General features: G+C 51.2%; 3 protein-coding genes across 11 annotated transcripts in view; 1 reads left to right on the top strand and 2 right to left on the bottom strand.

Annotated features, from left to right (window-relative positions):
* The window catches only part of ctdp1 (CTD (carboxy-terminal domain, RNA polymerase II, polypeptide A) phosphatase, subunit 1), a 50,872-nt gene extending 41,122 nt beyond the window's left edge, over nucleotides 1–9,750 (bottom strand). For both annotated transcript variants that reach the window (XR_015108063.1, XM_086171753.1), the window contains exons 1-8: nucleotides 9,276–9,750; nucleotides 8,046–8,129; nucleotides 7,614–7,707; nucleotides 6,635–6,763; nucleotides 6,383–6,533; nucleotides 5,224–5,314; nucleotides 3,965–4,131; nucleotides 372–1,379 (exon numbers count right to left, since the gene is read on the bottom strand). Coding sequence is in view for 1 of the 2 variants with exons in the window: in XM_086171753.1 (XP_086027879.1) it covers nucleotides 372–1,379; nucleotides 3,965–4,131; nucleotides 5,224–5,314; nucleotides 6,383–6,533; nucleotides 6,635–6,763; nucleotides 7,614–7,707; nucleotides 8,046–8,129; nucleotides 9,276–9,583 (2,032 nt within the window). In the remaining variant the exon portion in view is untranslated. The remainder of the gene's footprint in view (nucleotides 1–371; nucleotides 1,380–3,964; nucleotides 4,132–5,223; nucleotides 5,315–6,382; nucleotides 6,534–6,634; nucleotides 6,764–7,613; nucleotides 7,708–8,045; nucleotides 8,130–9,275) is intronic.
* A 1,443-nt stretch (nucleotides 9,751–11,193) lies between these two features.
* adck5 (aarF domain containing kinase 5) lies at nucleotides 11,194–17,317 on the top strand. Of its 5 annotated transcripts, none has more exons than XM_086171668.1 (15): nucleotides 11,194–11,379; nucleotides 12,059–12,132; nucleotides 12,209–12,358; nucleotides 12,455–12,530; nucleotides 12,897–13,097; nucleotides 13,186–13,326; nucleotides 13,409–13,522; nucleotides 13,597–13,728; nucleotides 13,818–13,901; nucleotides 13,982–14,063; nucleotides 14,143–14,221; nucleotides 14,305–14,396; nucleotides 14,460–14,712; nucleotides 14,818–14,937; nucleotides 15,017–17,317. In XM_086171668.1, the coding sequence occupies exons 1-15, from the start codon at nucleotides 11,356–11,358 to the stop codon at nucleotides 15,117–15,119; spliced, it is 1,725 nt and encodes a 574-aa protein (XP_086027794.1). In that variant the 5' UTR covers nucleotides 11,194–11,355; the 3' UTR covers nucleotides 15,120–17,317. The 5 variants fall into 5 exon arrangements, with proteins under 5 accessions (XP_086027794.1, XP_086027792.1, XP_086027796.1 ...); XM_086171670.1 differs by having other exon boundaries at nucleotides 11,225–11,379; nucleotides 12,902–13,097; XM_086171666.1 differs by having other exon boundaries at nucleotides 11,195–11,379; nucleotides 14,305–14,712.
* Nucleotides 16,468–26,547, bottom strand: cpsf1 (cleavage and polyadenylation specific factor 1). 4 transcript variants are annotated; one of them, XM_086171664.1, is made up of 38 exons: nucleotides 26,320–26,546; nucleotides 25,442–25,607; nucleotides 25,335–25,362; nucleotides 24,738–24,871; nucleotides 24,572–24,652; nucleotides 24,344–24,495; nucleotides 24,119–24,265; nucleotides 23,904–24,043; nucleotides 23,703–23,813; nucleotides 23,519–23,612; nucleotides 23,361–23,448; nucleotides 23,104–23,259; nucleotides 22,986–23,037; nucleotides 22,836–22,909; nucleotides 22,695–22,769; nucleotides 22,543–22,623; nucleotides 22,354–22,449; nucleotides 22,015–22,233; nucleotides 21,792–21,933; nucleotides 21,533–21,711; nucleotides 21,033–21,172; nucleotides 20,777–20,957; nucleotides 20,491–20,697; nucleotides 20,324–20,413; nucleotides 20,080–20,220; nucleotides 19,847–19,999; nucleotides 19,634–19,750; nucleotides 19,379–19,469; nucleotides 18,709–18,793; nucleotides 18,461–18,602; nucleotides 18,218–18,370; nucleotides 17,964–18,140; nucleotides 17,808–17,874; nucleotides 17,673–17,720; nucleotides 17,427–17,582; nucleotides 17,062–17,191; nucleotides 16,842–16,980; nucleotides 16,468–16,761 (listed from the first exon to the last, which is right to left on the bottom strand). In XM_086171664.1, exons 2-38 carry the CDS (start codon nucleotides 25,583–25,585, stop codon nucleotides 16,714–16,716), a joined length of 4,458 nt encoding a protein of 1,485 aa, XP_086027790.1. In that variant the 5' UTR covers nucleotides 25,586–25,607; nucleotides 26,320–26,546; the 3' UTR covers nucleotides 16,468–16,713. The 4 variants fall into 4 exon arrangements, with proteins under 4 accessions (XP_086027790.1, XP_086027788.1, XP_086027789.1 ...); XM_086171662.1 differs by having other exon boundaries at nucleotides 21,792–22,233; nucleotides 26,320–26,547; XM_086171663.1 differs by having other exon boundaries at nucleotides 16,468–16,980; nucleotides 26,320–26,542.
* Between the last annotated feature and the right edge of the window lie 843 nt (nucleotides 26,548–27,390).

The following is a 27,390-nucleotide window of genomic DNA, read 5'->3' as shown; positions in this document are numbered from 1 at the left end:
TGCGTCAGTTTATTACAAAATGCGGCTTTACCACAAAATGAAATGAAAAAGTTATTACATTTTGGGCGTTTATTACAAAATGCACTGTTATTACAAAATGCATCTCAACAAGGTATGTAAACAAACATTTTCAAAATCTGTAAATATGTCATTTCACATATGTGTGGCTACTCGTCGAGTACAGCTGATATATATCTATATGTTTAAAAAAAATATTTTAAAATGAAGTGGGTGCGGCTTATAGCCCGGAAAATACGGTAAGTCGGGAACGCTGGTTATCAAGTCCCCTGTTGGATTGTACCATGGGACCCTGCGCGAGTTAGCGAGCGCTAAAAACATTAGCATCTGACAGAGTCCCTGGATGTACATACCGGCTCGAGCTGCGATGAGATGGGTGGTCCAGCTGGTGTCCTGGTTGCTGAGGACCAGGTTCTTGCTGATCCTGGCCCCCAGGGCCTTGGCGTGGTAGTACTCGCGAGTCCTCTCCATGGGGTAGTTGGCGGGGTAGAGGCCGCTGAACACGATGGTGGCGCCCTCCAGAGTCTTGCCCTTCAGCTCCGGGACGATCTTGCGGATGTCCGGCGTGCCGGGCGCCTCCTTTTTCTGGTAGGCCTCGTAGCGGGCGTAATACTCGGCGTGGATCCGCTCCAGCACCTCCTCCAGGTAGATGAGGTGATCGTCCTGGTCGTGGTCGGCCTCCTCCTCCTCGTCCTCCTCCTCGTCCTCCATGCTCTGGTCCAGCAGCTCCTCCCCCGTGGTCACGCCGGACTGCTCGCTGTTCTGGGACTCGGTCTCCGGCTCCCTCCGGTCCGGGCAGCCGTTACCCAGCTCCGGATCGGGGAGGACGACTCCCGACGGCTCGCTTTCCCCTTCGCAGGGAGCTTCGGCGTCCGACTCCTTCCTCTTCTCCTCTTCGCCGCTCGGCGTCCCTCCGAGCCCCGGTTTCTCGGCTCGGCGGAACTTACCTTCGCCGTCGCTCTCCGAGGGCTGGGGCCTCCCTGCGCTGGAGTCGTTGTCGCTGTCGCTGGAAAGGTCAAAGTCCAGATTGTTGGACCGGTGGCTCGGCGCCGAGGAGTTAGCGCAGTCCCGCTCCTCTCGAGTCCTGTCGTTGTCCTCCTTGGCGCTCCGGTCACTGTCGACCGCGGGAGCCTCCGCCGACTCCGGCTCCCCTTTGTCTGGAGCCCCTTCCTCCCCCTCCTCCTCCTCGTCCACCCCCGAGGGACGTGTCCTTTCGTTCGCTGCTACTCCCTGAGAAGACTGCGCGGCCGTGGGCTCCTCTTTGCCGGAAACGCCGCGGCCCTTCGCTTTTTTCCTGAGGCCGTTGTTTTGCTCGTCGTCGCCGTGAGGCCCGACGGCGTCCGCGCCGTCCGGCGGCCGACCTGTGCGGGGACGCAGTAACACAGAAAGAAGCGCTTTTTAAGTTTCACGGTATAACCTTGACTGGCGGGTGCCCGGTGGAGTTTTTGCGAGCGTTCGACACCAACGTGGCCGCCGCTCTCGGTGAAGAGGCGTTTAAAAACGGACCGGTGCGCAACTGAAACTCATGGAAAAACCCGAAATGTGCGCGAAAAGATGGAAAAGTTGTTGTTGGCGAGATATCGCGACCGAGAGCATCATCTGCCAGACGGCAGGGGGACATTTGCGAGGATTCGGTGCGTATCGCTAAACTTATTTTGCAAAGCGTGCATTCCAATGTAGCATGAAGCGTGTAGCGAATACCATCATTTCCCCACACACTTTGAACACTAGTTAAAACAACAATGCGGCTAATTTATGGATTTCTGGAGGCTCGCGAGCTTCACGCCACAAAAACATTTTTCCCCGTCACATCGGACCGATGAAATTACCATGAAATTCTGAGGCCTTCACCGAAGACGACAACTTTAATAGTTTTAGTGAGCTGGAGTGGGACAAAGCGGGGATAGAAAATGGATGGAATTTTCCTTGTGTTTATTATTATTAAACTTTTCATCAACCTAGTAACAGGCACTGTTCAGAAAAATTCATTTCCAGTGCGTATTTGTGGATGTTACCAGTTGTTTCTGTGTAAATAGCTAATGTTACAACTTATAGACCAGTGAGGCCTATATAGGTACACATTTATTCATTTATAGCCGGTGCGGCTTATATTCATGTATGCTCAATAGTCCGGAAATGATGGTAAAGTTAAATTAGCGAAACGAATACACCAAACGAAAAGCTCCCCAAATCTCCTCTGACTGTTTCTCACATAGCTGCCGACATCTTTATCCAATCTTCAAGGTAAATAGTGTTATGTATCTTTTTTTATTTTTCACGTTATTTGTTATTTTTACTCCAATAAAAGGGTATGAATGGATTAATAGCATTTCAATTCATTTCAATGGGGGATTTTGAATGCATATTTGAGCAAATTTAATAACAAGCTAAAGCACGCAACCAATAAAACTCAGCTTTCCGGCACCGGCTGCGAACATCGACTGTCGACACACAGGTTTTGCCGCTGAAAGGCGGCGGAGATGATAAATCTGCCAAGTTGATTCCCATGGGATTAGGACGCTCCTGCACGTCTGCTATACGGTTAAAATGTCAAACACCAGTCGGATAGTTTCCCCCCATCCTCGTCGATAAAGTAGCGGCGAGATTAGGGACGTGACGCGAGTACGCCGTCAGTCCCATCGAATTACACATCCGGTCTTATCAACGCCACCGGAGGCCCCGGAATAAAGTTTGATGCTGATGCGCTGAGATCTCCCGTTCCTAATCAGGACGGCCATTAAACCCGGAACGTACGCGATGATAAACTTCTTCCCCGACGTCGTCTCTCCTCTCACAAATCAGGGAGAGAGTAACGCTGCCGCTGATAATTACGGCCTGTTTCCACACGAACCCATTATTCGCGATCTGATTAGAGGAAAAAAAAAACCCTCCGAGCGTTTCGCAGTGCCTTGCGGAGTCGGGAGTTCCCCCCCGGGGCTCGCCGAGTAACTTCAGCGCAGGAGGCTTCGATGTCACGCCGCCGCCGGCAAACATTAACTTAAGAAAAAAAGGGGAAGCTCAGACGCGGTCGAACAAGTCCGCTGAGCGTCGATGCAACCTGGAGCGCGTAAACTCGACGTTATTATTAACTCGACATCGGAGCGCGGCTGCAGATGTTTAAACCGCTGCCTGACATTAGCCGCTAGCTGTCAGCTCAAAATGCAGAAACGAGATAACCGCCGCCTGACATTAGCCGCTAGCTGAAATGCAGATACGGGTTAGCGACTGCTTGGCTCGCTTGCCTTTGAAACGCGGCAAAATAAACCAAATTGTACACAAATAAGTCGCTCGCTAAATGGCTGGTTTCGTTTAATAAAAATGAAAAGCCCTTTCGCAAAATTAGTACGCAACGTCATTCAGGCTAGCAAAACTTTCCCTTGAGAATTCCCCCGCCGTCGTTTCTGTGAAGACGCTGCAGATGGTTAGCGAGGGGGAAAAAGAAAGGCAGGCTTTAAACACACGATAATATGATTAAAAATTTAAAACCGAATTATGAACACCAGTGGGAGTGCTCGTAATCTGCTTTGTGTGTGTTTGCGTGTACACTTTAATTCATCTCTTCAGTTCTAAAAGCGGTTGATGTGAGAAGAAGGGGAGCCAAAATAAGCTAAGGCTTTAGCCAGTCGAGGTAAAGTTATTTGGGGATTTTTATATGGATGAATAATGAATGTTGTAAGTGTATCTATTGTCATTTATTAATGCTGAAAAGACAAAAATAGGCTCACTTAACTAAACTAACTCAACAAAGGTGGCTGAATTTCATACATTTGGACCAAAATTCTGTTTGCAGGTTCAAAGAAACAGTTTCTAGCCTTTTTTCACAGATTTCAGAGGACAGGGCTCTCAGACGTTGGGATCGTCCAAAACGGCCTTGTATCTCACTCCAAAATTTGAATTTATTACGGATATTTATCATCCCGGCTATGGAAACACCCGCCCGGCGTACCTTTCTTAGCCAGCTGGGCTTCCCGCGACCCCGGCGGAGCGTTGATGTCTCCGGTGCCCTGAAAGTAGATGTATTTCTTCACAGTGATGAGGTTAGGTGCAAACGTCCACACATCCTCCCGGTCATCAATTATGCAGACCATGGAATCCCCACAGGGGAAAAGATTCCTGTCAGGAGAATCATGCACAAGACACTAGCAAAAAAAAACACACACAACGAAAAACAAAACCAGCTTGTTGACAAAGAGTCCGGCGCACGGATGCTGCGCGCTCGGATAAACACTGACCGACGCCGTTCTCTGCAGGAGTGCGGAGATTTCTTTGTTTTTGTTTTTCGACCTCTGCCGCCGTGAATGCCAGCGACTTCAATTTCACTGTCGGGTTTTATTTTTCCGCCCCGCCGTTCTTCGCTTATGAGTTTCGCATTTATAATTTGCTAAGAAATCCCTTTATTTCCCCCATCAGTGTTAATTAACTTGGGTTTTCAATCAATGGGAAGGCGCAATAAGTCAATTTTCCAAATTATCAGCTTAAAAGATAAAAAAATGATGATAAATATAATTGCTCGGACTTATCCATAAAAAAGCCAAAATTCTGCAAAAAAAAAAAAAAAAGATAATTTAATGGAATAAATTACACGAGAAGGAACATCTGAACAAGAATGAGAAATTAGTTAAAGGAAAACGTCACAAAATTAGGAACAAATAAGGAAGTGCTTTTTCTTGACCACTTGTATCCGCTTTTTGCCTCTTTCTTTTTTGTTTGTGGTAAAAACAACAATGCGTCCCTTCTTATCTTGCCGTCGATGTGCTAATGCACGTGTGCTAATGCTAAAAACCAAATTAGCAACAGAAACCCGCTAGAGGCCTGCTAAGGGGGGCTACCGGGCAAATAACTTTAATTTTAATGAGATGAATAATAATAGAGGGGCATTTTTCCTCCCGTACAAACCTACATAACACTCCAAGCCCTCACTTATTCTCTTTATCAGTGATCCCAGAACGGCCAGGGGAATTAAATATTCTTGACAAAGAACAACTTTCTAGTCTCAGGAGGGGAAATCATGCAATCGTGTCAGTCTGTGTTTTCCTGGCCCAGAAACCTGTGCACGACTTGGGACGCCGAAAAAAAAAAACAAAACAAAAAAAAAAACGTACGAGCTGTTTTGAAAACAAACGCGGCCAGTGTTCATCCGAGCTGGGCGAGGGGGGGGGGGGGGGGGAAGAGGAGGCAGAGCCGCTGCTGCCATCCGACGCTCACCTCAGATTCCCCGTCTTGGATAAGGGGTCGATGCACTCGTCCCTGGAGAGGATACGGTGGGAGAAGAGCTTCTTCTCGGGGTCCAGGAAGCCTGGAAGAGAGGAGGGGTCGGCGTCACTCTCCCGCTCTCGGACACCCGACGTAAAAACTTCGCCGGGTGCATTTAAAAGTTTAATTTTGGCCTCGTTAGGAAGCCGACTGGAAACGGTCCCGCGAGTCTCTCCTTTTTCCGGGTCTGCGTTTCTCGGAGAGCCGCGGAGAGGGCGGTTCCTCGTCCAATTCAAAAGCAATGAAACATGCAGGGTCCTGTGTGTGTGTGTGTGTGTGGACACAGTTCTAGACCAGGACCTGCTCTCCTACACACTGATGAGGGGCCGTAGCTCAAATGCTAAAGAGGCACCGCCTCCATGACACACACTTAACCCTTGCAACGAGGCCATTTCCCACTTGGGAATCAAATGTCCACAGGCAAAGACAACATTGCATTTATTGTAATATCTACTTTTAGTGTGCACACACACACACACACATGCACACACACACTTGGAAAACCACTTCCTGTAAGGAGCGGCGTTAGCTGCAACTGCCATCCACGTAGCCGTTCTCTTCACACATCACCATGTTATTCTCATTTTCTTTTTGCGCGTTTTCGGAGAAAGACACCGTATTAAATAATGTTGCCAAACCTGAGGGTTCGGCGGGACTCCCACTCAGCGTCCAGCACCACGACCAGGTGTGTGTGTGTGTGTAAAAGTAACATGTTTGCTGTTTCCCGCATCTTTCCCGGCACAACAGAGCTTCTCATGACGGAGGTGCGTCCAAGGATCAATCGATTATTGATTCATCGCAAGATTTAAAAAAAGAAAACACAGTCCTTTTCAGGTTTACAACATTTTCCTGAACGCTTCTCCTTTGATTTCTCTCATTCGGCACAAACCTGGAAACGAGTTATGCTATTTCCAGGTTTACCGAAGCAGACGGAACCTTCAAGCGTTGTCGAATTTATCAAGTGATTTTTTTTAAAAGGGAAGAAAGATGTCAGGACTTTGAGTACAGAATCTGCCGGAACCTCGTCCGGAAGGGCGAAATCCTGTGGGGACGGTTCCCCCTACTGGCCGCTGGCGTGCGGCGCAGGCAGGACAGGCGGCGGCGTCCTCACCTGCGATGGTGTGTGCATAGAGACGGCTCCCGAACGTGAAGACGTGCAGCTCGTAGAGTTTGGCGATCTTCTCCAGGAACTCCATGCAGTGCGGCCGCAGCCGCGTGTGGAGCATGGGCTCCCCGCGGCCCAGCTGGAAGTGGAAGATACCCTGCAGGGGGAAGAGATGCCGGCGTTAGAATCCGAGAATCCGATTCCCTTCATTGCCGGTCTGCATGTTCGATTTCAGATGAGAACGGCGGCGGCGCTGACCTTATTGGACATGCGCTGGCAGTGCTGCTCGGTGGTGTGGATCAGCGTCTGGTCCAGGTCCACCATCAGCACCAGCTTCCTGTTGCGGTGAAGCCTCTGCTGGTCCTCCCTGCCCAGCTGCTCCGCTTGCTGACGGCGAGGCATCCGGCGGCAGAGAGGAAAGAGAGAAACATTCAAACCCGCCATCTTCTTCGCGTTTATAAAAAACAATTCGCTTTTATTACTAGGATTCCTTCTGCGAGTCGTTTCGCGATTCCAGTCTCTGATTGCAAAAAGGAGCTCATCAGTTTTCACTGATTAGAAAGTTCTTCTAGGGTATTCACCTGCTAAACGGCGATGCGGAATATACTAATCGATATCCACGATATTGATCGACGATCGATGATTTACTTGATGTTCTTCTTTTCCCTTCAGGGGTCGCCGCAGCAAATCAACCTTCTCCATCTAACCTTATTCTCCGTATCCTCCTCTCTGACATCAACTAAATTCCTCTAGACCTTGATTTTCTATTAAGTGAGAATCATATTGAAACTGACACCTTTGATAAAGTTGGAATTGAGTTTAAAAAAAAAAAAAAAGAGGAAAAAAAATGTGTATATTAGACCAAAAATGCTCCAAAGAATATATTTTTAAAAAGAAAACATAAATCTCGTGAAGCGCATCAAGAACAAACACATAAAAAAACAAAAAACAAATAAATAAAATAAATGTAAAAGTCCAAACTACAGACGCCGTTCCAGATATGATGTAGTTGAATTTCTGGACACAGCGTTCACTCTCTACACTCGGTTATGCATTTCTTCCAAGCAGACCTCCCCAAACTTGAATTAAACTTGTATAACATAATTTTTTTACACACACATTAACATCTATTAAAACAGACACTGATTTCCGTTTTAAAATTTTTTTTTAACATAGTTTGCGAACGGCCCTGTGTGTGTGTGTCTCGCTGACCAGGTCCCTCCTTCAAGTGACTCACCTCCGAGCTGACCATCAGCTCGGGCACGCTGTGCACCATGGAGACCGTTGCCGTGGAGATCGGAGTCTGCTGGTTTCCGTTGGTGCCCTGCAGCCTGGCGGGGAAGGGGGGAAGTTAGTAACTCCAAACTGACAAGTCGCAACTTTTCAAATTGACGAGTGTTGGAATATATCACCAAAAAGTATCTTAATGACTAAAAATGATCAGTGAAAATGGGAATAAATGAGGCGCGGGAAGAACCAGGCGTGGCGGAAAGTTTCACTCGGGAGACACTGTGATTATCTTTCGAACGAGGCGGGCAGAATGAAAATAACAAGTGGCGTTTGTCGGGGCCGTCCCTCTTCCTCCGCAGCGAACTTCGCCGCCGTTCCTCGTCTGATTTCCATGGCAACGAGCCCCGTGCTCTGAAACGGAGGGTGGATGTTTACTCACTGTGTCAGGTCTTGACCGCATTCGGCGCACAAACCCTTCATCACGATGGGGTGGCAGCACTCTTCTACTCTGACGATGACGCCCCTGGAACAAACAAACAAAGACACTTTCACCTCCTGCTATTTTTTTTTTTTTACACCATTTAAAAGCACTTCTCTCCCGTTTTGTGGCAAATTCAAGTGTCTGATTTCCAAGTTTTGAGCTTCAGCGGGGGATCCTGACTTGATTGGACTGCTAACGACATGAAAAATATGATCACAAACAAAGATTTATGTACAGTAAGGCCTTAGAATCACACTTTTAATGAAGACTTGAGATAAAAAGTGCCTGGACTACCATTTTGCGTCTTTAACACTTTTGTGACGCAGGAATTCATCTGCTAGTTTGCAATGAAGTCAGTGTTGAAATAGCGCTTAAATATATTCTACAAGCTATTCTTTTACACAACACGGCATCAATTGTGAACATTGTGATCACACACAGCATTTGCATTGGATTAATTTCTACAAATAACTAATGATTGCAAGGAACATTATGCAAACTCCAGTTGTCTCAGTGCAGCTGGTTTTAGGGGTAAGTAGCACGTGTATTTATCTCGCCAAAAGAGCCCAAAATTCATCCAAATGACAGAGAGGCGCATGATAATATAGATATAAATGTTTGGGCTGGAAATCAAACAGGTGAGCGTGGACCACCAGGTAGTCGTGTCCACGATGAGCAGTCACCCTGCTCATCATGTACACACTTGTCCACGCGGAGCAGCTTCGTCAAGTCAGACAACATGAGGTCGCACTTCCGCTGGGTTCCCTTTCAAAATAAAAACCTGTGCACAATACAGCTGTTCGCGCCACTCCGAGTTGTCCAACATAGGAGTGAGATTAGTGGGACAGCGGGTTAGGGATCGCCCCGTGACTCGTTTCCGTGGCCGCCAGGGAGCTTGGGGCTGGTTTCAGTCCGAAATAAAGCCGCGGAGTAAAACAATGTTTTTTTTTATTTTGAAAGCGTTTGCGAGGGCTGCTTATCATTTTGGCTAGCTTGGCGCCGCCTGCTAGCAAACAAGCTAACGTTGGATTAGCGCCCATGCTTAGCAAGGTTAGCTCGTTAGCCAGCTAGCATAACACTGCGGGTGAGGTCTGCAGCGGGTAAAGCGGAATCCGGAGTGCAGCCGGCGTGTTTTAGACCTGTCTGTCGGAGTCCGGGACTGCTAGCTGGGGCTGCGCGGGCACTCACCCCGGGGGGATGACTTGTCCAAGTTGACAGCAAAGCTCCTTGACTACTCCGGCACGGTCCGACTTCACTTTCCTCTCGGGCAGCCTGGTCGCCTCCGTAGCCTTCTCCTCTGCGATGGGGGCGCAGAGCGCTAGCACGGAGTCCACATTGACGAGCGACCCGGGCTTGACTTTCCATTCCAGCAGACGGAGCGGGAGAGTCCCGGCCGGCCAGCGAATATCCGCCACCTGCACCGCGGGGCCCGTCGTCGCCGCCGCCGCCGCCGCCGCTGCATCGCCGCCGCCAGTAACCGCAGCAGGATCCTCCATCTGCCTCCGCTTAAATCCCTGTCGCTAACGGTTGTAGGTCCCTTCAGAGCTTGTGCACCGTGAGCCAGGGGTCCATTGAAATCAGCCAGACGTGCAATCCCGCAAAAATGCGGTGCGGTTTTAGCGGAGTAGCTTCGTCAGTGAGCTCCGTTCACTCTTCCCGCCCGTAAACAGGAAAGCGCAACACTGCGGCGACGCGACTCACTACAGCTTCCGGTGAGCGCGCGGCCAGACAGATTAAAAATCTGATGGTGTTTTCAAAATAAAACGCTAAATCTAGAAAAGACTGCTAAACATCAAAACATTTTAGGAAGAAACTTATTTCATTAAAAAAAAAACGTATTTGTCAAAATAAATGTGTGAAAATGTCCGTGTCTCGTGCTCCCCTTTTGTGACGTCACTGTGGCTACTTTATGACATCATTGCTTCAGTTCTGAATTGTTTTGCGATAGCATTCCCGCTACGGTAATTTGTTGAGCATCCATAACGAGAAGGCTAAAAAATAGTGACACATTGTCAGAGAATTTGACTGGAAACTATCAGGAATCTGAATAGTTGAGTGCAAACTTACTGGAAAATTAACAGGAAGCTTCCTTAACATGACCGACACATTCAAACTGGATATTTTTGCGAGCTGTCATTCAAACGTTAGCAATAAATCATCCACTTATTATGAAAAAAAAAATCCTGCCAAATTTGATTGGGATTCTTAAAATGCAGCACTGCAATCGATATTTCGTCATCTCCAAAAAATGGTCAGACTGCATCATCACAGGATGTTTTCCACATCCACTGACGTCCGAGGAGAATTTGCATGGGGAGGGTTACCTGATGCAAGATCGTGTAACCTGGAGATAAGTTTTCAACATCTCTTGTGACACAATCAGTCTGTTTTCATGATTGCAAAGATGTGATCAAATGGATGGACCAACAACCACCCAGGGGGGGTTGCGGCCTCCAGGGGCCTCATATTGACATGCTGTTGTTTTCAGGTCAAACCAGGAGAGTTAGCTGTATTTTAGACTTTTGTGTGCTCAGGGAGCAATAATTAACCCCTGAGATTTGAGCTGAGAGAAGAAGAAGAAAACAAACTGGTGTCAGTTCTGACTAAATGCTAATGACGCATTTCCTCTCATCAGAGAGTAGTGCACCGTCAAATAGTTCCCTGCCTCTCCGAAAGCCTAGTAGCATTTCATCCATTCATCCATTCAGCCATTCATTCATTCAACTATGCCGTTTATCTTCCACTCAAGGTCTTGGGGAGGCTTCTTTTAGGGAAAATGGATGAATCTACTGGTTGTTTGGTCTTTAAAATGAAAATTGCACACACAAACCAATGTGCAAAATCATTGGATACTAAATAAATCAATAAATGCAAGCATCCATAACAGATACTTTTGATATCACCAGTTCATGGGAAGAAAAAAAAGAATAAATTGTTTTTATTTACAAATATTTGCTCCTCAACCGTTCGCTTTGCCCGATCCAACCCGACAGGAAAGGATGCACCCAGGACACTCGATTATAATCAAAGTGAAAGAAAAACAAGCGAAACCGGAAGTGTAAGGGGGAGAATTATCTTGAGTTTTTTTTCGCCGGGCCGTATTCTTCGGCTGCATCCGTAAGCGGCCGGACGGACATGCTAATGTCAGTGGGGAGCCTCGGAGGTCCGCTGGGTGAGCGTCCAGCGGTGGGGATCTACTCCCAGAAGGGGAAAACACTCGGGAAATACATCCACCGGCGTGACGCGGGACAACACCGAAGAAGGGGACATGACAAGGGGGACGTCCAGAGCGGTAGCTGACCCACTTTTACTCGCCTTTCCCGGCTCGGAATGATAATAACCGCTAGCTTGGCAGCGCATAACTTAGGTTAGCCAGAAGCTAGCCGGTGGTGATAGCAGTTAAGACTAATAATGGCTATGTGTAAATTTCGAAGATACTAAAGTTAGTGACTGGAATGAATGGAAATCTAACTGTGCGTCATTGATTAACTCTTAACTGAATGTGTAACTAGTGTGAAGGTCGCCATAAGGTGTAATATAGTGGTATAACTAGGGTATAGTTTATCATTAGTCACTTAGGTGGGATCACAACAAGCAGCTCCTCCTCTGTGAGTCATCATGTGTGTTTGGAGTGACTAGAGGTCGATGGCTGATCTCTCAGGTCCCTGACATCCCTGCTAGATTCGTCAGCCGTGGAGACACTTTGTCCCTCAGATACAGACAGCAAAACAAAAATAATGCAGAGAGTACTTTGACCGGTCGTACTGGCCTTGATTTAGACATCCCACTATTATCTCACACACTCAGTAGGTCTCGGTTATGCACTGATGAGAAAACTATTTGTACTTTAATCCGTAGCAACTGTCAGCCAGGATTTTCATTTGCATGAGAAAACAAGGTCGATCAACCAGGATTCTTGTTGAAGTATTTCCATAGTCCTGCAAATGTGTCTTTTTTTTTTTTCTCCTCAGGTGAGGTTTTGTCTGCATCCCATCCAGAGATCATCGTCGTCGCTCCGCACGAGCTCATCCGCCGGCTCGCTCAGGTACAGAGTGCAGCCACCGCCGTCCGCAGAAGTGATGGCACCTCTTTGACCACACGGGGTTTTCTTCTGTCTCCAGGGAGGGGAAGCGCAGGGGTCTGATATGGAAGGCACTCGTCGGCGTCTGCGTCGGCGCTCCTGTGGCGGCGGGAGTGAAGTACGCCGCGTCCGATGCCAGAGAGAGGAGGAAGATGAGGATCGTGATCGAAGGAGTGGGTCGCTTCTGCAGGTGCGTCTCTGTCCGACACGTTCACCTCGTTGGAAACATCGGGTTTTTCTTCCCTCTCTTTTCTGGAAACAAAAGCCTGTGAATTTGTGCCGTCAGATCTCTGTCCGTGGGACTGTTCATCTCGCTGGATTACTGGTGGACCTCAAACGTGACCCTTCGGGGTCTGGATGAGGTAAGTTAACAGCCCGACCTCCGGACCCGCGGCTATCGGAAGAGTGTGTGGTTTAAAAATACCAGATTAACAAAGGGTTGGGAGAAAAAAAATGACCAAGAAATTGCTCCAAAAAAAAAAGAACCAAAGCATGTAGAAAATGACTCGGTAAAAAAATGCCAGAAAATTTGTAGAATTAATTATTGTGAATAAATAATAAACAGATATATTGCTGTTATTATTACGATTGTATTTGTTACGAAGTCAATCGAATCAGAACGAGGGACATGAATGGTAGGAAAGGAAACCTTAACGTTTTGATGACACGCCGCCCTCGGGCCCTCTAATGGTTCCCTCACGCCTCCCTGCCCTTCCCCCCAATGCCAGAGCAGCCCATCCTACCTGTCCGGCATGTCGGCGTGCCATCAGAGAGCCGCGCAGCACATGGTGGACGGAGCCGTGCTCAACGGCGGCATCTACATCAAGCTGGGCCAGGGCCTGTGCTCCTTCAACCACCTGCTGCCGCCCGAGTACATCCGCACCCTGCAGGTCCTGGAGGACAAGGCGCTGAACCGGAGGTACAAGGAGGTGAGACTTCCCACGGCAGGCAGGCAGGCAGGGAAGGAGAGTATCCACCTGAGGCCGCCTCTCAGATTTGTGTTTGCGCCGGCGTCAGGTGGACGCCCTTTTCCAGGAAGACTTCCAGAAAAGCCCGCTGGAGCTTTACAGGACGTTTGACTACGAGCCCATCGCCGCCGCCAGCCTGGCGCAGGTCCACAAGGCCGAGCTGCCGGACGGGACCGCCGTCGCCGTGAAGGTGAGCCCCGACGTTTCTTTCCCGCCGAGGTTTGACTCGAAGGAAACCGGGTGACGCCCGCGAACGCGACTGTCGGCCTCAGGTTCAGTACATCGACCTGAGGGATCGCTTCGACGGAGACATCCGGACGCTGGAGATCCTGCTGGACATCGTGAAGGCCATGCACCCCAGCTTCGGGTTCCGATGGGTTCTCCAGGTCAGAACGCGGCCCCGTGTCTTTATCGGCGGGCAGAGACGGCGCCGCGCTGACGGGTCTCGGTTGCCGTCCAGGACCTGAAGGGGACCCTGGCCCAGGAGCTGGACTTCGAGAACGAGGCCAGGAACTCAGAGCGCTGCGCCGAGGACCTCAAACACTTCGACTTCATCGTGGTGCCCAAAGTCTTCTGGGAGCAGACCAGCAAGGTGAGCCCCGAGGACGGACGTGCTTCCCGTGCGTTCGTGTCCGACGGCGCCCGCCACCTGCCCGTCACCGTTTCCCTCTCTCCCGCCAGCGCGTGCTGACGGCCCAGTTCTGCGACGGCTGCAAGATCAACAACGTGGAAGAAATCAGAAGACAAGGGCTCAGTTTGAAAGACGTGAGCGCACGCCGACCTCCCGTGTCCCGCCCCTCCCCGCAGGGGTCGGAGGTCGCCTCTGAGCTGTTTTGTCTTTTCAGACGGCGGATAAAATGATCCGAGCCTTCGCCGAGCAGATCTTCTACACGGGTTTCATCCACGCCGACCCCCACCCGGGGAACGGTGAGGTCCTCCTGAGGGATGGCGGAGCCCGAGCGGCATCGAGCGTCCCCGCTAACCGGGAAACCTTTTGTCTTCTCAGTCCTGGTGAGGCCGGGCCCGGATCACAAGGCCCAACTGGTGCTCCTGGACCACGGCTTGTACCAGTTCCTCAGTGGAGGGTGAGGCTAAAAGCTAAAAAAAAAAAAAAAAAAAAGCTAAAAAAGCTAAAAGCCTCTCCCCTCACTTTGACCTTTGACCTCAGAGACAGAGCGGCGCTTTGTAAACTGTGGAGGTCCATCGTCCTGAGGGACGAGGCGGCGATGCAGAAGTACTCCACCGCCCTGGGGGTCAAAGGTGAGGCAACGTCAGCTTACCGTGTTTTTCGTTCCCGCCGCCAACACACACTTTTCTGCGCAGAGTACTTCCTGTTCTGCGAGATGCTGCTGCAGCGGCCAATCAACATGCGCGAGCTGGGCCTGTCCAACGTCCTGAGCCGAGAGGAGACCAAGTACATGCGTCAGATGGCCATCCACCGCTTCGATAGCATCATGCGGGTGCTGAAGGCCATGCCGAGGCCGATGCTGCTCGTCTTCCGGAACATCAACACCGTCCGCAGCATCAACATCGGCCTGGGGGCGCCGGTGGACCGCTACTTCGTCATGGCCAAAAGGTGAGGGGCGCGGCCGTCAAGGTTGCGCCGCGCAAACACGGGAGCGGCGTCGTGTGCAAGGCCGGTCAGTCAGCGCTGCGGTTTTGTTTGCCGTGCGACCCTCAGCGCAGTGCGGTGCTGGGGGAAGATCCAGGCGGAGAGCGGCGGCGGCGTCCTCCACAGGTTCTGGGTGGTGCGCTGGGTGCGGACGACGTGGGAGAGCCTGAAGTTTGAAGTGGCGTTGAGGTGAGGCCGTGGCGTCGCCCCCCCCTTTGAGTTTGTTCCTTTTTGTCAGTGGAAGCGCCTACAAGAAAACTCCCCTCAGGTCGGAGATGCTGATGATGAGCGCGACGCGTTCCCTCCTCAACGTGCTGATGTACTTCGGGCTGGTCTCCGTGGACGCGGATACGTACGAGTACCTGCGGTAGCCAACGCCACCCTACCTCTGAACCGGGGAACTCTCGTCCCCACGGTAACACCCGGCCGCCGCCGCTGCCGGAGCAACAAACCATCAGCTGACCTCCAGGAGGCCAAAAAAAAAAAAAAAAAAAAGACCTTTTTATATTCGTGGGAAGATCTTTTGATTTTAAAGCCGAATGCACAATTGTACTGAAATCTGCACGACAGTATTTAGTTTGCAACGTGATCGTACCGGAGACAGTGAAGGAATTTCGTTTTACTTTACGAAGCTGCTTCACGATAAACAACAACCCGACGCACTCTTCCGTCGGGAATGAAAGATCGTTCGACACGGCTCCGAAATACACTGCTCAAAAAAATAAAGGGAACACTTGAAAAACACATCCTAGATCTAAATGAATGAAATATTCTTATGAAGTACTTTGCTCTTTACACAGTTGAATGTGCTGCCAACAAAATCACACAAAAATGATCAATGGAAATCAATTGTATCAACCCATGGAGGTCTGGATTAGGAATCACACTCCAAATTAAAGTGTAAAAACAAACTCCAGGCTGATCCAGCTTTGATGTAATATCCTTAAAACAAGTCAAAATGAATCGGTGTTGCTTCCTGAGTGGACACTATGATTTCACACAAGTGTGATTGACATGGAGTTACATTGTGTTGTTCAAGTGTTCCCTTTATTTTTTTGGAACAGTATATATCTCCATTAACAAAATAGAAGAAGAAACGGTTCTGGTGCAAGGCCTCCAAGCTGACCGACGAACCGGAAAAGATCGGCCACTCCGACAACGCGAAACGGCCGATAATGTGAACAAATCTCTGAACTCGCACTGGTGCAAAATATAGCTCTGGTTCTTCAAGACACTGATACCTCCATACGAGCTCCATACGCCGTTGGCTAATGTAGCTTCTACTATCTTGGCGTTAGCAAGCCCCGCCCACTTGTTCATCGCCATCGACCACAACTGTGAGCCGCCGATCGATAGACATTCGCGGAATAATGAGGCAAATTAATCCGATGTAGTGTTTGGTCTTCCGGCAGGGGGGCGGGGATTAAAAAACGAATAACAGCCGAAGCAAAGACGTGTTTGCTCACCTGCGGCAGGTGAAGGAAAGACCCGGATGCGTGGACTCGCTATCGCCTCCTCAGGAACAACGTGGCATTACAACACGAGAGCCGCACTAGTTGGTTCAGACGCTAACAAATCGTCCCTTTAGCAGAGCAAATCAGAACCATCTAACTGGTTGTTTATTTAAAAAATATATATTTAGCTGTGGTAATCAAATGTTCTACCTCCTTTTTTAACATCGAAATCATGTTGAGTTCAATACAGAAAAGAAAATCAGACTTTTTTTTTTTTGTAATTAGATTTACTGTTTTTGTTTTTATACAAAAAAAGTATCTTAAGAAAAAAAAGGATGGGCGTTTGTTGACGAACAAATACAAAAACATGAATCACAGAGCTCTAGAATCAACGTGACCACGTGGTGAAAAGTGAACAGACGTGATCGAGAGGCTGAATTCGAGGTGACGGCATCCCGCCGCATGATTCGGGCCCCGCTCGCGCTATAAAACACTAATCCCGCGTTGTGGCTCAGAAATGAGCGGTTACTCTGTCGATCTCCAGAAGATCATCCAGGATCTGGAACGGAAAAAGGGGGCGGGATTAGAGTCGAAATCTCGGGGCGCCGGGCCGAAACGGCGTCCCGTCTGATTACGTACGATGTCCTGGGTGGTGCCGATCTTCTTGGCCAGCTCGCTGCGCTCCATCGTGCTGAGGTACAGGTACTTGTTGAGCAGCTCGCCGTCCAGGATGTTGCGCACGGCGTTCTGCAGGCCTCGCCTGTCGCTGTGCAGCATCCTGCGGGGGGGCGAGGAGGAGGAGGAGAGGAAGTCAGGACGGCGTCACGTGACCGGCGGCGAGCGTGACGCCGCCACGAACCTGAAAGCCTTGGGGTTGAGGCCGGCGTGATGCGGCAGCATGGTGGTGAGCGCGTTCTGCAACATCAGCAGCCGGCGGTACGTCTTCTCTTGCATCGGCAGGAGCAAACCCACGCCGCCGTCCAGCGTCGCTATGGAAACAACCAACAAGAGCCAGCGCTGATTCAAGGATTTCGGGATGATGCTTGTAAATCTGATCACACGGGTTTTGATAGAGATGTTTGTTTGCTGTGAATAAACCCGGACGTTGAAAAAAAGAAGTGTGCTTTCTCGGATCCTCCGCGTGTGATTGGATGAATGAGCGGAAACGCCACGGAAGGCGAAACGGAAAGATAGAAAGCGACGTGCGGCGTCCCGTCCACCCACCGAACCAGGTGATGTGCTTGTTGTCCCACGTCAGGGATTTCTTGGTGCCGGCGTCCAGGGCTCCTCGGCACGGCATCCGCCAGAAGGTGTTAATGTGAGCGCCCACGTTGAAGTCGGCTCGCCGCAGCAGCCGCATCCCGCCGAAGCTCTCTTTAGCTGTGTGCGCAGGCACTCGTTACACATGAGGGTGTGTGTGTGTGTGTGTGTGTGTGTGTGTGTGTGAAGGATCCCGCGAGCAGAACTCACCCTCAGGCAGATACATGTATACGTAGAGGTTCTTGTCACGATCAGACACTGGAAATAAACAGACGTTTTGAGATCTACGGATATTTCACCGCGCCGCCGTGGCGTGTCCCGGCGAGGAGGATTCGGGTGTTTTACCCAGAAAGCCCAGCTGGTTGTTGTCCACCATGAACTCGATGCTGTAAACCTCCAGCGGCTTCGCATCCTGAGCCGGGAGGGAAGAAAAAGCCGATCGACACTCGCCCGTGTGCTCTAATCAATATTCAGTTTGTTGCCGTGACGTCTCTTCCTCACCCTGCTGACCAGCGACAGCGTCTTGCTCTCCTCCTGGTAGCGCAGCAGCGAGATGCTCTTCATCAGGTCGGCGGCCAGGATGAAGTTCTTGATGCTGAACATCTGGTGGATGTAGAGCTGGGTGTCGATGAAGGCCATGCCCGTCAGGTCGTTGTCCTTCAGGACCCACAGGAAGATCTGCGGCGGCACCAGAGCACACGGGCGTCACGCGGGCGTCACGCCTTTGGGGCGGGTCGGGAGGCGGCGGCGGAGACCTTCTGTCCGATGGCCGACACCAGGTACCCGTTGCAGTGACAGAGCGCCGTCACCGGGCCTTTCTGCTCCTTCTCGTACAGAACCTTGAACTTGTTCTTGGTGAGCGGCTGACCGGGCTCCGGAACCACCTCGATCACGTCCAGGATCAAAATCTAGAGCGCGAGAAGCCAAACCGTCGTTACACCGGCGCGGCACGACGGCCGCGCGCCGACCGACGGCGAGCGCGCTCCGGCGCCTCTCACCCGGCCCCTGCAGGTGACCTCCTCCCCTTGCATCAAGCACGTCCCCGCCGCCACGTAGCCCTTCAGCCCGGACACCGTCTCCTGGCTCCGCAGCGCCACCGTCTTCATGCAGGTCACGTGCTCCCACTCCTCCAGGTCAATCCTGACGTGCACAAATCCAGACGAGCGGGGAGAAATGAGAACCGGAGATTTTTTTTTTTTTTTTTTTTTTTTCGGATTTGCGGATGGAGGAGGGACGCCGGCGTCACCGTGTGTTTGGAATGGCCTCCCAGCTGACCGGTGAGATGAGCTGGATGGAGAACTTCTCCTGCTGGGGATTGATGTAGCGCTCATCTGCGGGGCGACACAGAGGCCACGGCTCAACGTGTGCATGTGTGTGTGTGTGTGTGTGTGTGTGCATCCAGCCTCGCTCTCAACTCATGGTGTCGGTGTCTAGAGGAGACTGCAATGTGCCTAAAAGAAAGTCTGCCTTTTCTCAATCTGCCTTTTCTTAAAAAGCCATCAAAGAACGGAATGGGCTTCCAGACAATCTAAAGAACACAAGTGATGTTTACACCTTTACACGTGCCGTCAAAAATTGGATTCTGGAGCAGCAAACATGCTCACAATAATGATACCAGACGGGTATTTTGCCCCCAGATCACCAAACTAATAATGTCACAACATTACATCACATTATACATTGCACTTTCAATTTGCAAAATACTTATTTTATTGCCTGTTTATATATTGTATAGCTATTTTATTGTCTATTTGTACAGTTTTACATTTGTTTACATTTGTTTTCCCAGGACTACAGATGGAAATTACCTATGAGCTACAATCTGGTACAAACATCTCTGTGCTTAATGTAATTGTACACTGTCCTAATAAACCAATAAATGAAATCAAATGTGTGTGTGTGTGTGTGTGTCTGACCTCGTTCTATGATCTCGTACTCCTTCTCCTCTCCCGTCATCCTGGGGATGCGCGTGCACGGCTCCTTGACGCTGGTGCACACGGCGTACACCTGATTGGAGGACGCATCACACCCAAAGCTAACTCGCTAATCAACATTAGCATTTGAACTTGAGCCCTTTTCAAAGAGCTCCAAGTGAAAAAAAACAAATCATTGACTGAATGTGAAGATGTGTGTGTGTGTGTGTGTGTGTGTGTGTGTGTGTGCAGCCTCACCTTGGATTCCACGTGGTAGGAGACGTAATGGACGGTGCACCTCAGTGGGATTTTCCTCACGGGCCACGGGGCGTCGTAGGACAGGTAGGTGGGCAGGACGCTGATCCTCAGCTCGCCCTGCAGACACACACACACACACACACACACACACACACACAGGTGAGTTCCTGTGTCCTCCTTTTCTCTTTTTCCCTTCTCCAGCCTGATGCCTACCTGCTTGTTGAAGTAGAGGAAGCCCTTTGGGCAGTTGATGTTGTGGAACGGGGAGAAGGACTCGATGGAGCCGTCGATGGTCATGGGGTGAAGCCTGAGAGCTCCGCGGGACGTCACCAGCATCCAGTGGGGAGAAGGTCCGCAGATGAAGACCTGCGGCGGCGGGGAAGGTCACGCGATGGGGGAACGCGGGCGCCTCGCCTCAGCTTTTCCCCTTCGGAAGTCCTCCTTACCCCCGAGTAGCCGGAGATGTCTTCGAAGTACCGGAACCTGGTGATCCGACTCTTCCCCGCAGCCTCGTCGGCGACGCCGTCCGCCTTCTTGTCTTTCTTCAGCTTGGCTTTCTTTTCCCTGAAGTTGATGTTGTGAGGGACCTGCGCGGCAAACGGTCCCGCTCTTTGAGACGCGGATTTGTCGTTGGGGTTTTTTTTTTTGTGGGGGGGGGGGGGGGGCGGGGTTGGTCTTTTAGAATCCTACCTTCTTGAAGCGCACTTTCAGGTTGTTCTGCGGCTGCTGCTGGTCGTACGGGAAGGCCTCGTAGATCAGAAGCTCCTGCTCCACGTGGACCTGCGTCGCAAAAAAACACACGCGGTCTCAACCCGGGCCGACGGTCGCCGAAGGCAACACGGAGGAGCTAAACCCACCAGTAGATACGGCCTGCTGCGGTTGTTGCCCAGGGATACCAAAGTCACCTCCTTGACCAATGGGATCTCTCCCTGCCGGGTCACTTCCTCCTTTTTCCCCTCGCCCTGAGCGGCCGACTGGCCGGAGGAGCTGTCCACCAGGACCCTCTGGCCGACCGGGAAGTTCTTCACCAAAAACACCAGCCTCCAGTCGGGCAGCTGGTAAATCTGTCCAGGAAACAAAAAAAAACGTTCACGTGGGAAACACTCCGCGCGTGCTGTCCTTCCGCCGCCGTGACCTCCTGACCTCCATGACGCCGTTCTCCCGGATGATCATGCACCAATGAGTGGGCTCCGACTTGACCGATGACCCGTCGCCGGCGGTCGGCAGCGGCGCCGCGGAGGCTCTGCTGGTTTCCTCCTTCGCCGAGGCGGCGCTGGCACCCGAGTCCCCGTACAGCATTTCCTCCTCGTCGTCCACCGCGTTACTGCGGATTTAGGACGCCGTCAACGGGCGAGGGAGAGCGGACGCGGGCGGCGGGCGGCGTCTTGGCTCGTCTTACCTGAGGTCGTGGATGATGGTCTCGGTCTCGGACGGGTTCCTGGCGTTGGTGTCCTCCCGCACGGAGCAGCTCACGCGGTTTTCCGTGGTGAACATGCCGCTCACGTCCCGGTACGCGCACAGCGTGATCACGCGGGATTGCTGCGCCGCAGCGTCCGGCAAAAAAAAAATCCCATTTTCAGAGAAATAAACCACTACTAACGTTTGCGCCACACGTGATTATTTTAGGAATTTACTGGGAATAAACCCATAAAAACGGCACCGACGTGGATCATCGATGCCATCACTTGGCAGGTAACAGGATTGGCATGAATTGTGGGAAATGTAGTTTATAGCCAAATGTAGTTTATGGAGTTAAACTATCCATGATGTGTTTCTATCTTATCTTACACAGAGAAAAGAACTGCCGATTTGGTATTTTGTTGTGTTTTTTTTTTTTTTTTTTCTTAATTAGGTCGATCTCCCTGCAGCCGTATCGGACAGGACGCCCGCGATACTCACAGCGGGGATCTGCGGCTTCTGCAGGGCCAGGCGGTGCGTCTTCCCCATGTAGGAGTCGATCTTCAGCACGAACATGGTGACGACGCCCTCGGCGGTCATGATGACCACGTAGGGGTCGGCCACCGAGCAGTGCACGATGGGCGAGCCCAGGTCCACGGGGATGAAGTGCAGCTGGGTGACTGCAAGCACAGATCCACGGGTCAGCCGTGTGTCGGGGGGAGCGGCGGCGCGCTAACTCGCTAATCCGCCGCGACCGCACCTCCTTCCAGGAGCCGGATGCCCATCGGGGACACTTGGATGATGTATTTGTTTTCGCCGATGTTCCCGGCGAACACGGTGGGGCCCTGGGTGGCGAAGCCGCTGGTGTCCAGCTCCATGATCTCCTGGCCGGTCTGCAGGATCTGCGGGGCGACACGAAGGGGGGAGGGAGGGTTCGCTTTTTCAAACGCAAACGCGCACACATCCGGCTGCGCTTTCCCCACCATGGTGGAATCGTCCCGGCTCAGAATGAGGAAGCCGTGCTTCTTGGTGTCGTCCTCCAGCGGGGGCTCCGTCGTCTTCTCCTCCTCCTCCTCCTCTTCCCCCGCCTCCTCCTCCTCTTCCTTCTCCTTCTCTTTCTCCTCCTTGTCCTTTTCCGCCTCCTCGCCGTCCTCGCCCGTCTCCGTCTCGCACCCGTCCGCCGACTCCTCGTTTTTCGCGGCCTGCCGGGGGAAAAGACGTAGAAACCTTTTCAGAAACCTCACGACGGTGACGCGTCTCCGACTGGTATTTTATTTCCGCTCGACGCGAGTGACAGTTCCGGCGATAACGCAAAAACCTACCTTCTTGTCTTCCTTCACTTCACTCGAGATGACCGTCCACATGTCGCTGCAGCCCGGCAGCTCGAACGTGGTGACCACCTGAGGCCGGATGCTCCTCTGGTGACGCGCAAACCACAAGCGGGCACGTTCAGAAACACGGCCGACGCGCCGATAGCGGCTTCCCCCGTGCACGCGCCCGGGCGCAAATACCTGCAGCACGGAAAGGGCGCCGTTCTTGCCGAAGCCTGAACACACCACCACCTCCAGGTCGGGCTCGGGGTTGCTCTGAAACTGTAAGCGAGGGATCGGTGAAGGTGATCGTGCACGGCGGCTAAAAACAGGTGCGCGTCGGGCGTCCTCACCTCCTCGGACAGAAAGGCGGGTTCTCCCATGGAGGCGTTCGCACACGGCCCGATGTTCAGGATGCTGTCGCACACCTGCGGGAGGAGACGGTGAGCGCCGGAGCCGAGGCGAGAACATCGCCTACCTCGAACATGATCTACCTCGAAGGAGTAGGTGGCCAGCTGGGTGCCGGACTGGGCTTCGCTCCCGTACACCTCGATCTCGTCCACCTCGTCTGTCGGACCAACACGGCGGCGGCGTTAGAAGCGGCGTAAGAAGCTGCGGGGACGGGAACGGCGGTCGGAACTCACCGGTCCAGTTGCTGCTGGATTCCACTCGCTTCTTCTTGCTCGGCGGCTCCTCCTGGAAGTTAAGCGCGGAGGTTTGGCTCACGACTCACCGACAAGCTCACCGGGCGATAAAAACTACCTGTTTCTCCTTCTCCTTCTCCTTCTCCTTTTCCTTCTCCTGCTTGTCTTTGCCCTCCTCCAGCGGCGTCTCCTGCAGCTTCTCCGTGTACTTCAGGAGCAGGGAGTTGCCGAGACGTGAGCCCAGGAAAAGGTAGCCGGGCTCCATGGTAACCATCTGGAGGAGGGGAGAACGAGCGGATGGCGTCTTTTCTGATCGATTTTTTTCAACGGGTAGTTCGAGCGGAACCCCGATCCCTTTGCGGAGGCGGAGCTTACGCAGGTCGTCAGGACGCTGGCGGCCGCTTTGTCGAAGTGAAACGCGCGGACGCTCCTCATGCCGTCCGTGATGAGGGTCAGCACGTAACTGCAACACAGCAGGGCGGCAATCAGCGCTCGGGACGCCGCCGGCTTTCGCTCTACCGGCGACCACTCACATTTCTCCTCCTTTCAGGGAGATGACCATCTTGTCGTAGGCGATGAAGTCCGACTGGGAACAATCCAGCGTGATTTTCACTTCCTCCTGAATGCCTGGGGAAGCGAAAACCGCGTCGGGTGAGACGAGAAGCGCGGGGAAACGGCGAGCCGCGATCGGGCGAGTTTGCGGGATTGGGGACGTACGCAGAGGGAACGCCGTGGTCCCGGCGGTCTGGGAGTTGAGCGACACTCCGTACGGCGGGACGCTCTGGTTCAGATACAGCAGCGAGTTCACGGCGAAAACCACCACGCCACCTGGGGGGGGGGGGGGGGGACGTTCGACGCGATTAAACCCGGGGGCGTTCGGAGTCCGAGACGAGTCCCGACGCGCGAGGGGGAGCTCACCGATGGGTTTCGGGACGGCCATGACCTGCGTGCAGTCGAAGGGCAGGTTACTGAGAGACCAGATGACGGGGTGGACCTTCTGCATGATGTTGAGGGAAATGGCCACGATGCTGCAGGTGTCCTGACGCACCGCCACCCGCCTGGCGAGGACACACATCGCGCGGTTGAGCGGGGTAGCTTGTTACCGTGACGACCCGAGAGGCGGCGGGACTGACCCCGGCCACGTCTGGTTGGGCTCGAACAGGATGAGCAGCGTGGGCTCGTAGTAGCCGTGGAGGAACTTCATGTCGATGATGTTGAGCAGCTTCTCGTCCAGCTCGCGCACGTCGATGATGTAGCTGGGCAAGAAGCTGGATTTGGGCCTGCGGGCGAAAGGGACGCCGATGAAGGCCAAGCGGAAACAGGTTGATTCATGCGGAGGGAAACCGGCTCAACCTCACCCCTCTCCGACTCCGCCCTCCTGCTCGTCGGTCAGCGTGTCCTTCCGGAACGGCAGCACCACCAGCTTGGTGCCGTAGATGAGCATCACGGCGCAGCGGTTCTCCGGATCCACGCGCACAATGGGGATGTGCACGTTCTGGACAAATCCGTCCTGAGGAGGGGAACGTGTTTATTAGCGAGGCGCTGCGAAGATGCTACGTGGTTTTTTTTTTTTTCTTGATACGCACTCTGAGCTCCGGCTCCTCGAAATAATGAAGAGAAAGGGTCTTGAGGTCGTGCGTCCCGGGGTCGTACTCCACCACCGACAGCTGGACGGAGCACAAACACGAGCGGAGGTCAGTTATAATCCGGTCTTGCCATCTTAAAACCATTCTCCGGGATAAATTCGGGCACCTTGGCGTCCTTGAAGCTGAGGAGGAGGGCGTCTCTGCTGGCTCCCACCAGCTGCACGCTGGCCATGGACATCACGTTCCCGAAGAGGGAAAAGGACGCCACCTGTTCCAGCTTCTCCTTGCGAGACTTGCCATCTATAACGGAGCAGTGGGGTGAAGTCGGACCGGGCGATGCGTCGAAATATCTTATATCATCTAAAATCGTGTGTTAGGATTTCCTTTTGCATCAAAATAAGAAGAAATCAAGGAGATTTCACTTGTTTTTTCCAGCAGAGTCCCCATTCCTATTCCTTCGGTAAATGCTTATTGCGCCCGAAGAGAAAAGATGAGCAAGAAATGACACAAAGCTGAGAGAATCCCCACATTGTTCTACAAAAAAATAAAAAATAAAATAGGAAAAAAGTGGATCGTTCAAATGGTTTATTTAAAGATCAGGTTTACTGACACTGGCTGATGTGGAAAAATGGAACAATGAATCCTAACACCCATATTATTTTTGCACATCTGGAGAAAAACGATGTTTAAAAAGCTTCTTGTAATTATTCTAATTGCCCCGACAAACATGATTCCCTATAGTAGACACAAAGCGTGGACATACCTGAGGTCTTCTCATTTTTTGACGTGCTCTGCAACGACAAAACAAGTGTGAGATAGAAAATGAGCCGCTTTCCGTTTCTCCCTCTAACACACCGAGGTCTGCCTCACCTCCACGTCGTGGATGATCCTGTAGACAAAGAGCTGAGATGTTCCCGCCACCACCAGGTTCTTCTCCTTGCTGGAGATGAAATTGCAGTAGACAGAAAACTCCACAGCAGTGGGCGTGTGTGCTTGCCGGTGCACGGCGTACATCCTGGCGGGCCTCTGTGAGCACCTGGCGGGCAAAGACACTCATGGTCCAACACTCATATGTCCGACACCCGTCAGCGACCGTAAACGCAACACAGGGAGCAGTTGGAAAGCGCTGTTTCCAAACAGTAAACTACGGTCAAAGTACTAAAGGGAAGATATTGTAAGCACTGTGAATATACTGGATTCACGCTGAATCACTTACTATGTGTTTAAACTTTCGCGTTTTCATGACACACGTGTAATTGTGCGAATAAACATGTAAAGGCGAGGAGTTTTTTTCAGTAAGTTTGGCTTAGGTTGAACAAAAACCGGCAACATCGCTGTGGTTACGCGCTGCAAAAGCCTGATCGGAAGTGGACAATGGATTGTCTATTTTCTAATACATTTATATTTTGATTTTCTTTAACAGAAGAATCAAGCGTGAGTCCAGACATGTGTTTGCCTGTTCGGAGATGCTACCAAGTTACAATGAACGCTAGCCATCATGTTCAGGTTGCTTCGCCGAGAAAGCCGACTTAACCTATTGGGGAATAACCTCGATGAGCCTTCGGTGTAATTAATTTCTAAATATTTATAAATCACTTTGGCTGGTTGCGACTGGCGGTTTATTTGTACGATTGAAAGCGTCAGAAAACTGAAATTTCAGAACGACAGCTCCTTTAGCATGTTAGCTAGCATGGCAAAGTGCATTCACCTGACTTTACTGTAATTGTGAGATAAAAAGCTCAACGTACCTATATAGAACACGTTAACGAAATTGCGGGTTTTTTTTATTGTTTCTTCTTTTTGTTCATAGTTTATATTTAGGAGGGATCACAAATGCTAAAAATCTATTCCTTGTGGTACGGCGGCTTCTTCTTCTTCTTCTTCTTCGCCGGTGTTTGGTTTTCCGTGGCAGCAGCTACGCGGTGCTGCCCTCTAGTGGCCAAGATCGGTACTGCGAGGGATTTTGAGGCCACAGGTCGCTGGATCTCAGTTGTTCTCACCTTCTGTCAGAATCAACGATCAATAACTGAAACACCTCGAAAAAGGTCTTGGATGATGCCAGGTTCTTTTGGACGTCGCTATTTAACCTGTTAAATCACTCACGTCCTCATACTTGTGCTCTGAGCTCATAAACTATGAGGACTAAATGTTCACTTGCTGCCGTCATCAACTGATAATCGATCAATAGTCAGGATATGGGAGCGATGTCTGACATGGGTTCTGGCAAAAATAAGTTCACCATGAGTCTATCAGAGGCACAGCACATGTTAGATGTTTTGGAGAGATGGTCAGAGAAGCCAGACTGAGATGGTCAGGTCATATGCAGGGGAAGATTTATGGACAGAGTGTGAGAGGAAGCCTTTTTTAAAATATAATTTAACTGCTGGATCCTGAGGCTACAGGGAGTGGAGATCAAGAAGTTGGAGGACTTCAAGTTCTTAGGGTCAACAGTCCGGAGCCATGGGGAGTGTGGAAAAGAGGTAAAGAAATGGGTTCAAGCAGGTGGAGAAAAGTGTCCGAGGTTTTTTGAGATGGACGAATATCAGCCAGAAAGAAAGGAAAGGTGGACAAGACAGTGGTGAGACCGGAGATGCTGTATGTGACAGAAACAGTGAAGAAGACTTTAACTGCTGGATCCAAAATGGTCCAAAGGGTCTGAAAGCCTCATATCGGTCTTAATCCATCAGAACCGGGAACCAAAACTAATCTCTCAGAATCCGCTTTAAGATGGCGAAAATAAAAGTCCATAGACAGCTGGTGCGACGTACTTTACGGTGTAAGTCACACATTTAACTTCAGGACCAAGAAAAATACAATTT

The sequence above is a fragment of the Fistularia commersonii genome, chromosome 24, assembly GCF_037954325.1.
Source record: "Fistularia commersonii isolate RoL2024-O1a breed Wild chromosome 24, RoL_Fcom_v1.0, whole genome shotgun sequence".
In the NCBI taxonomy this organism is placed as follows: Eukaryota; Metazoa; Chordata; class Actinopteri; order Syngnathiformes; family Fistulariidae; genus Fistularia; species Fistularia commersonii.
The sequence above is the reverse complement of the archived record's forward strand: the minus strand, read 5'-3'. Positions and strand labels throughout refer to the sequence as shown.

Bases quoted from the DNA above. Each gene is read 5' to 3' on its own strand.
- adck5 (XM_086171665.1), top strand. From the start codon at position 12,032: ATGTGTCTTTTTTTTTTTTCTCCTCAGGTGAGGTTTTGTCTGCATCCC. The intron at 13,098-13,185 runs GTGAGACTTCCC...CGCCGGCGTCAG, and splicing joins TGAACCGGAGGTACAAGGAG to GTGGACGCCCTTTTCCAGGA. The intron at 13,902-13,981 runs GTGAGCGCACGC...TTGTCTTTTCAG, and splicing joins AAGGGCTCAGTTTGAAAGAC to ACGGCGGATAAAATGATCCG.
- cpsf1 (XM_086171661.1), bottom strand. From the start codon at position 25,585: ATGTACGCCGTGCACCGGCAAGCACACACGCCCACTGCTGTGGAGTTT. The intron at 25,363-25,441 runs GTGAGGCAGACC...TTGTCGTTGCAG, and splicing joins GGATCATCCACGACGTGGAG to AGCACGTCAAAAAATGAGAA. The intron at 20,698-20,776 runs GTCAGGAGGTCA...TTTCCTGGACAG, and splicing joins GGGAGAACGGCGTCATGGAG to ATTTACCAGCTGCCCGACTG.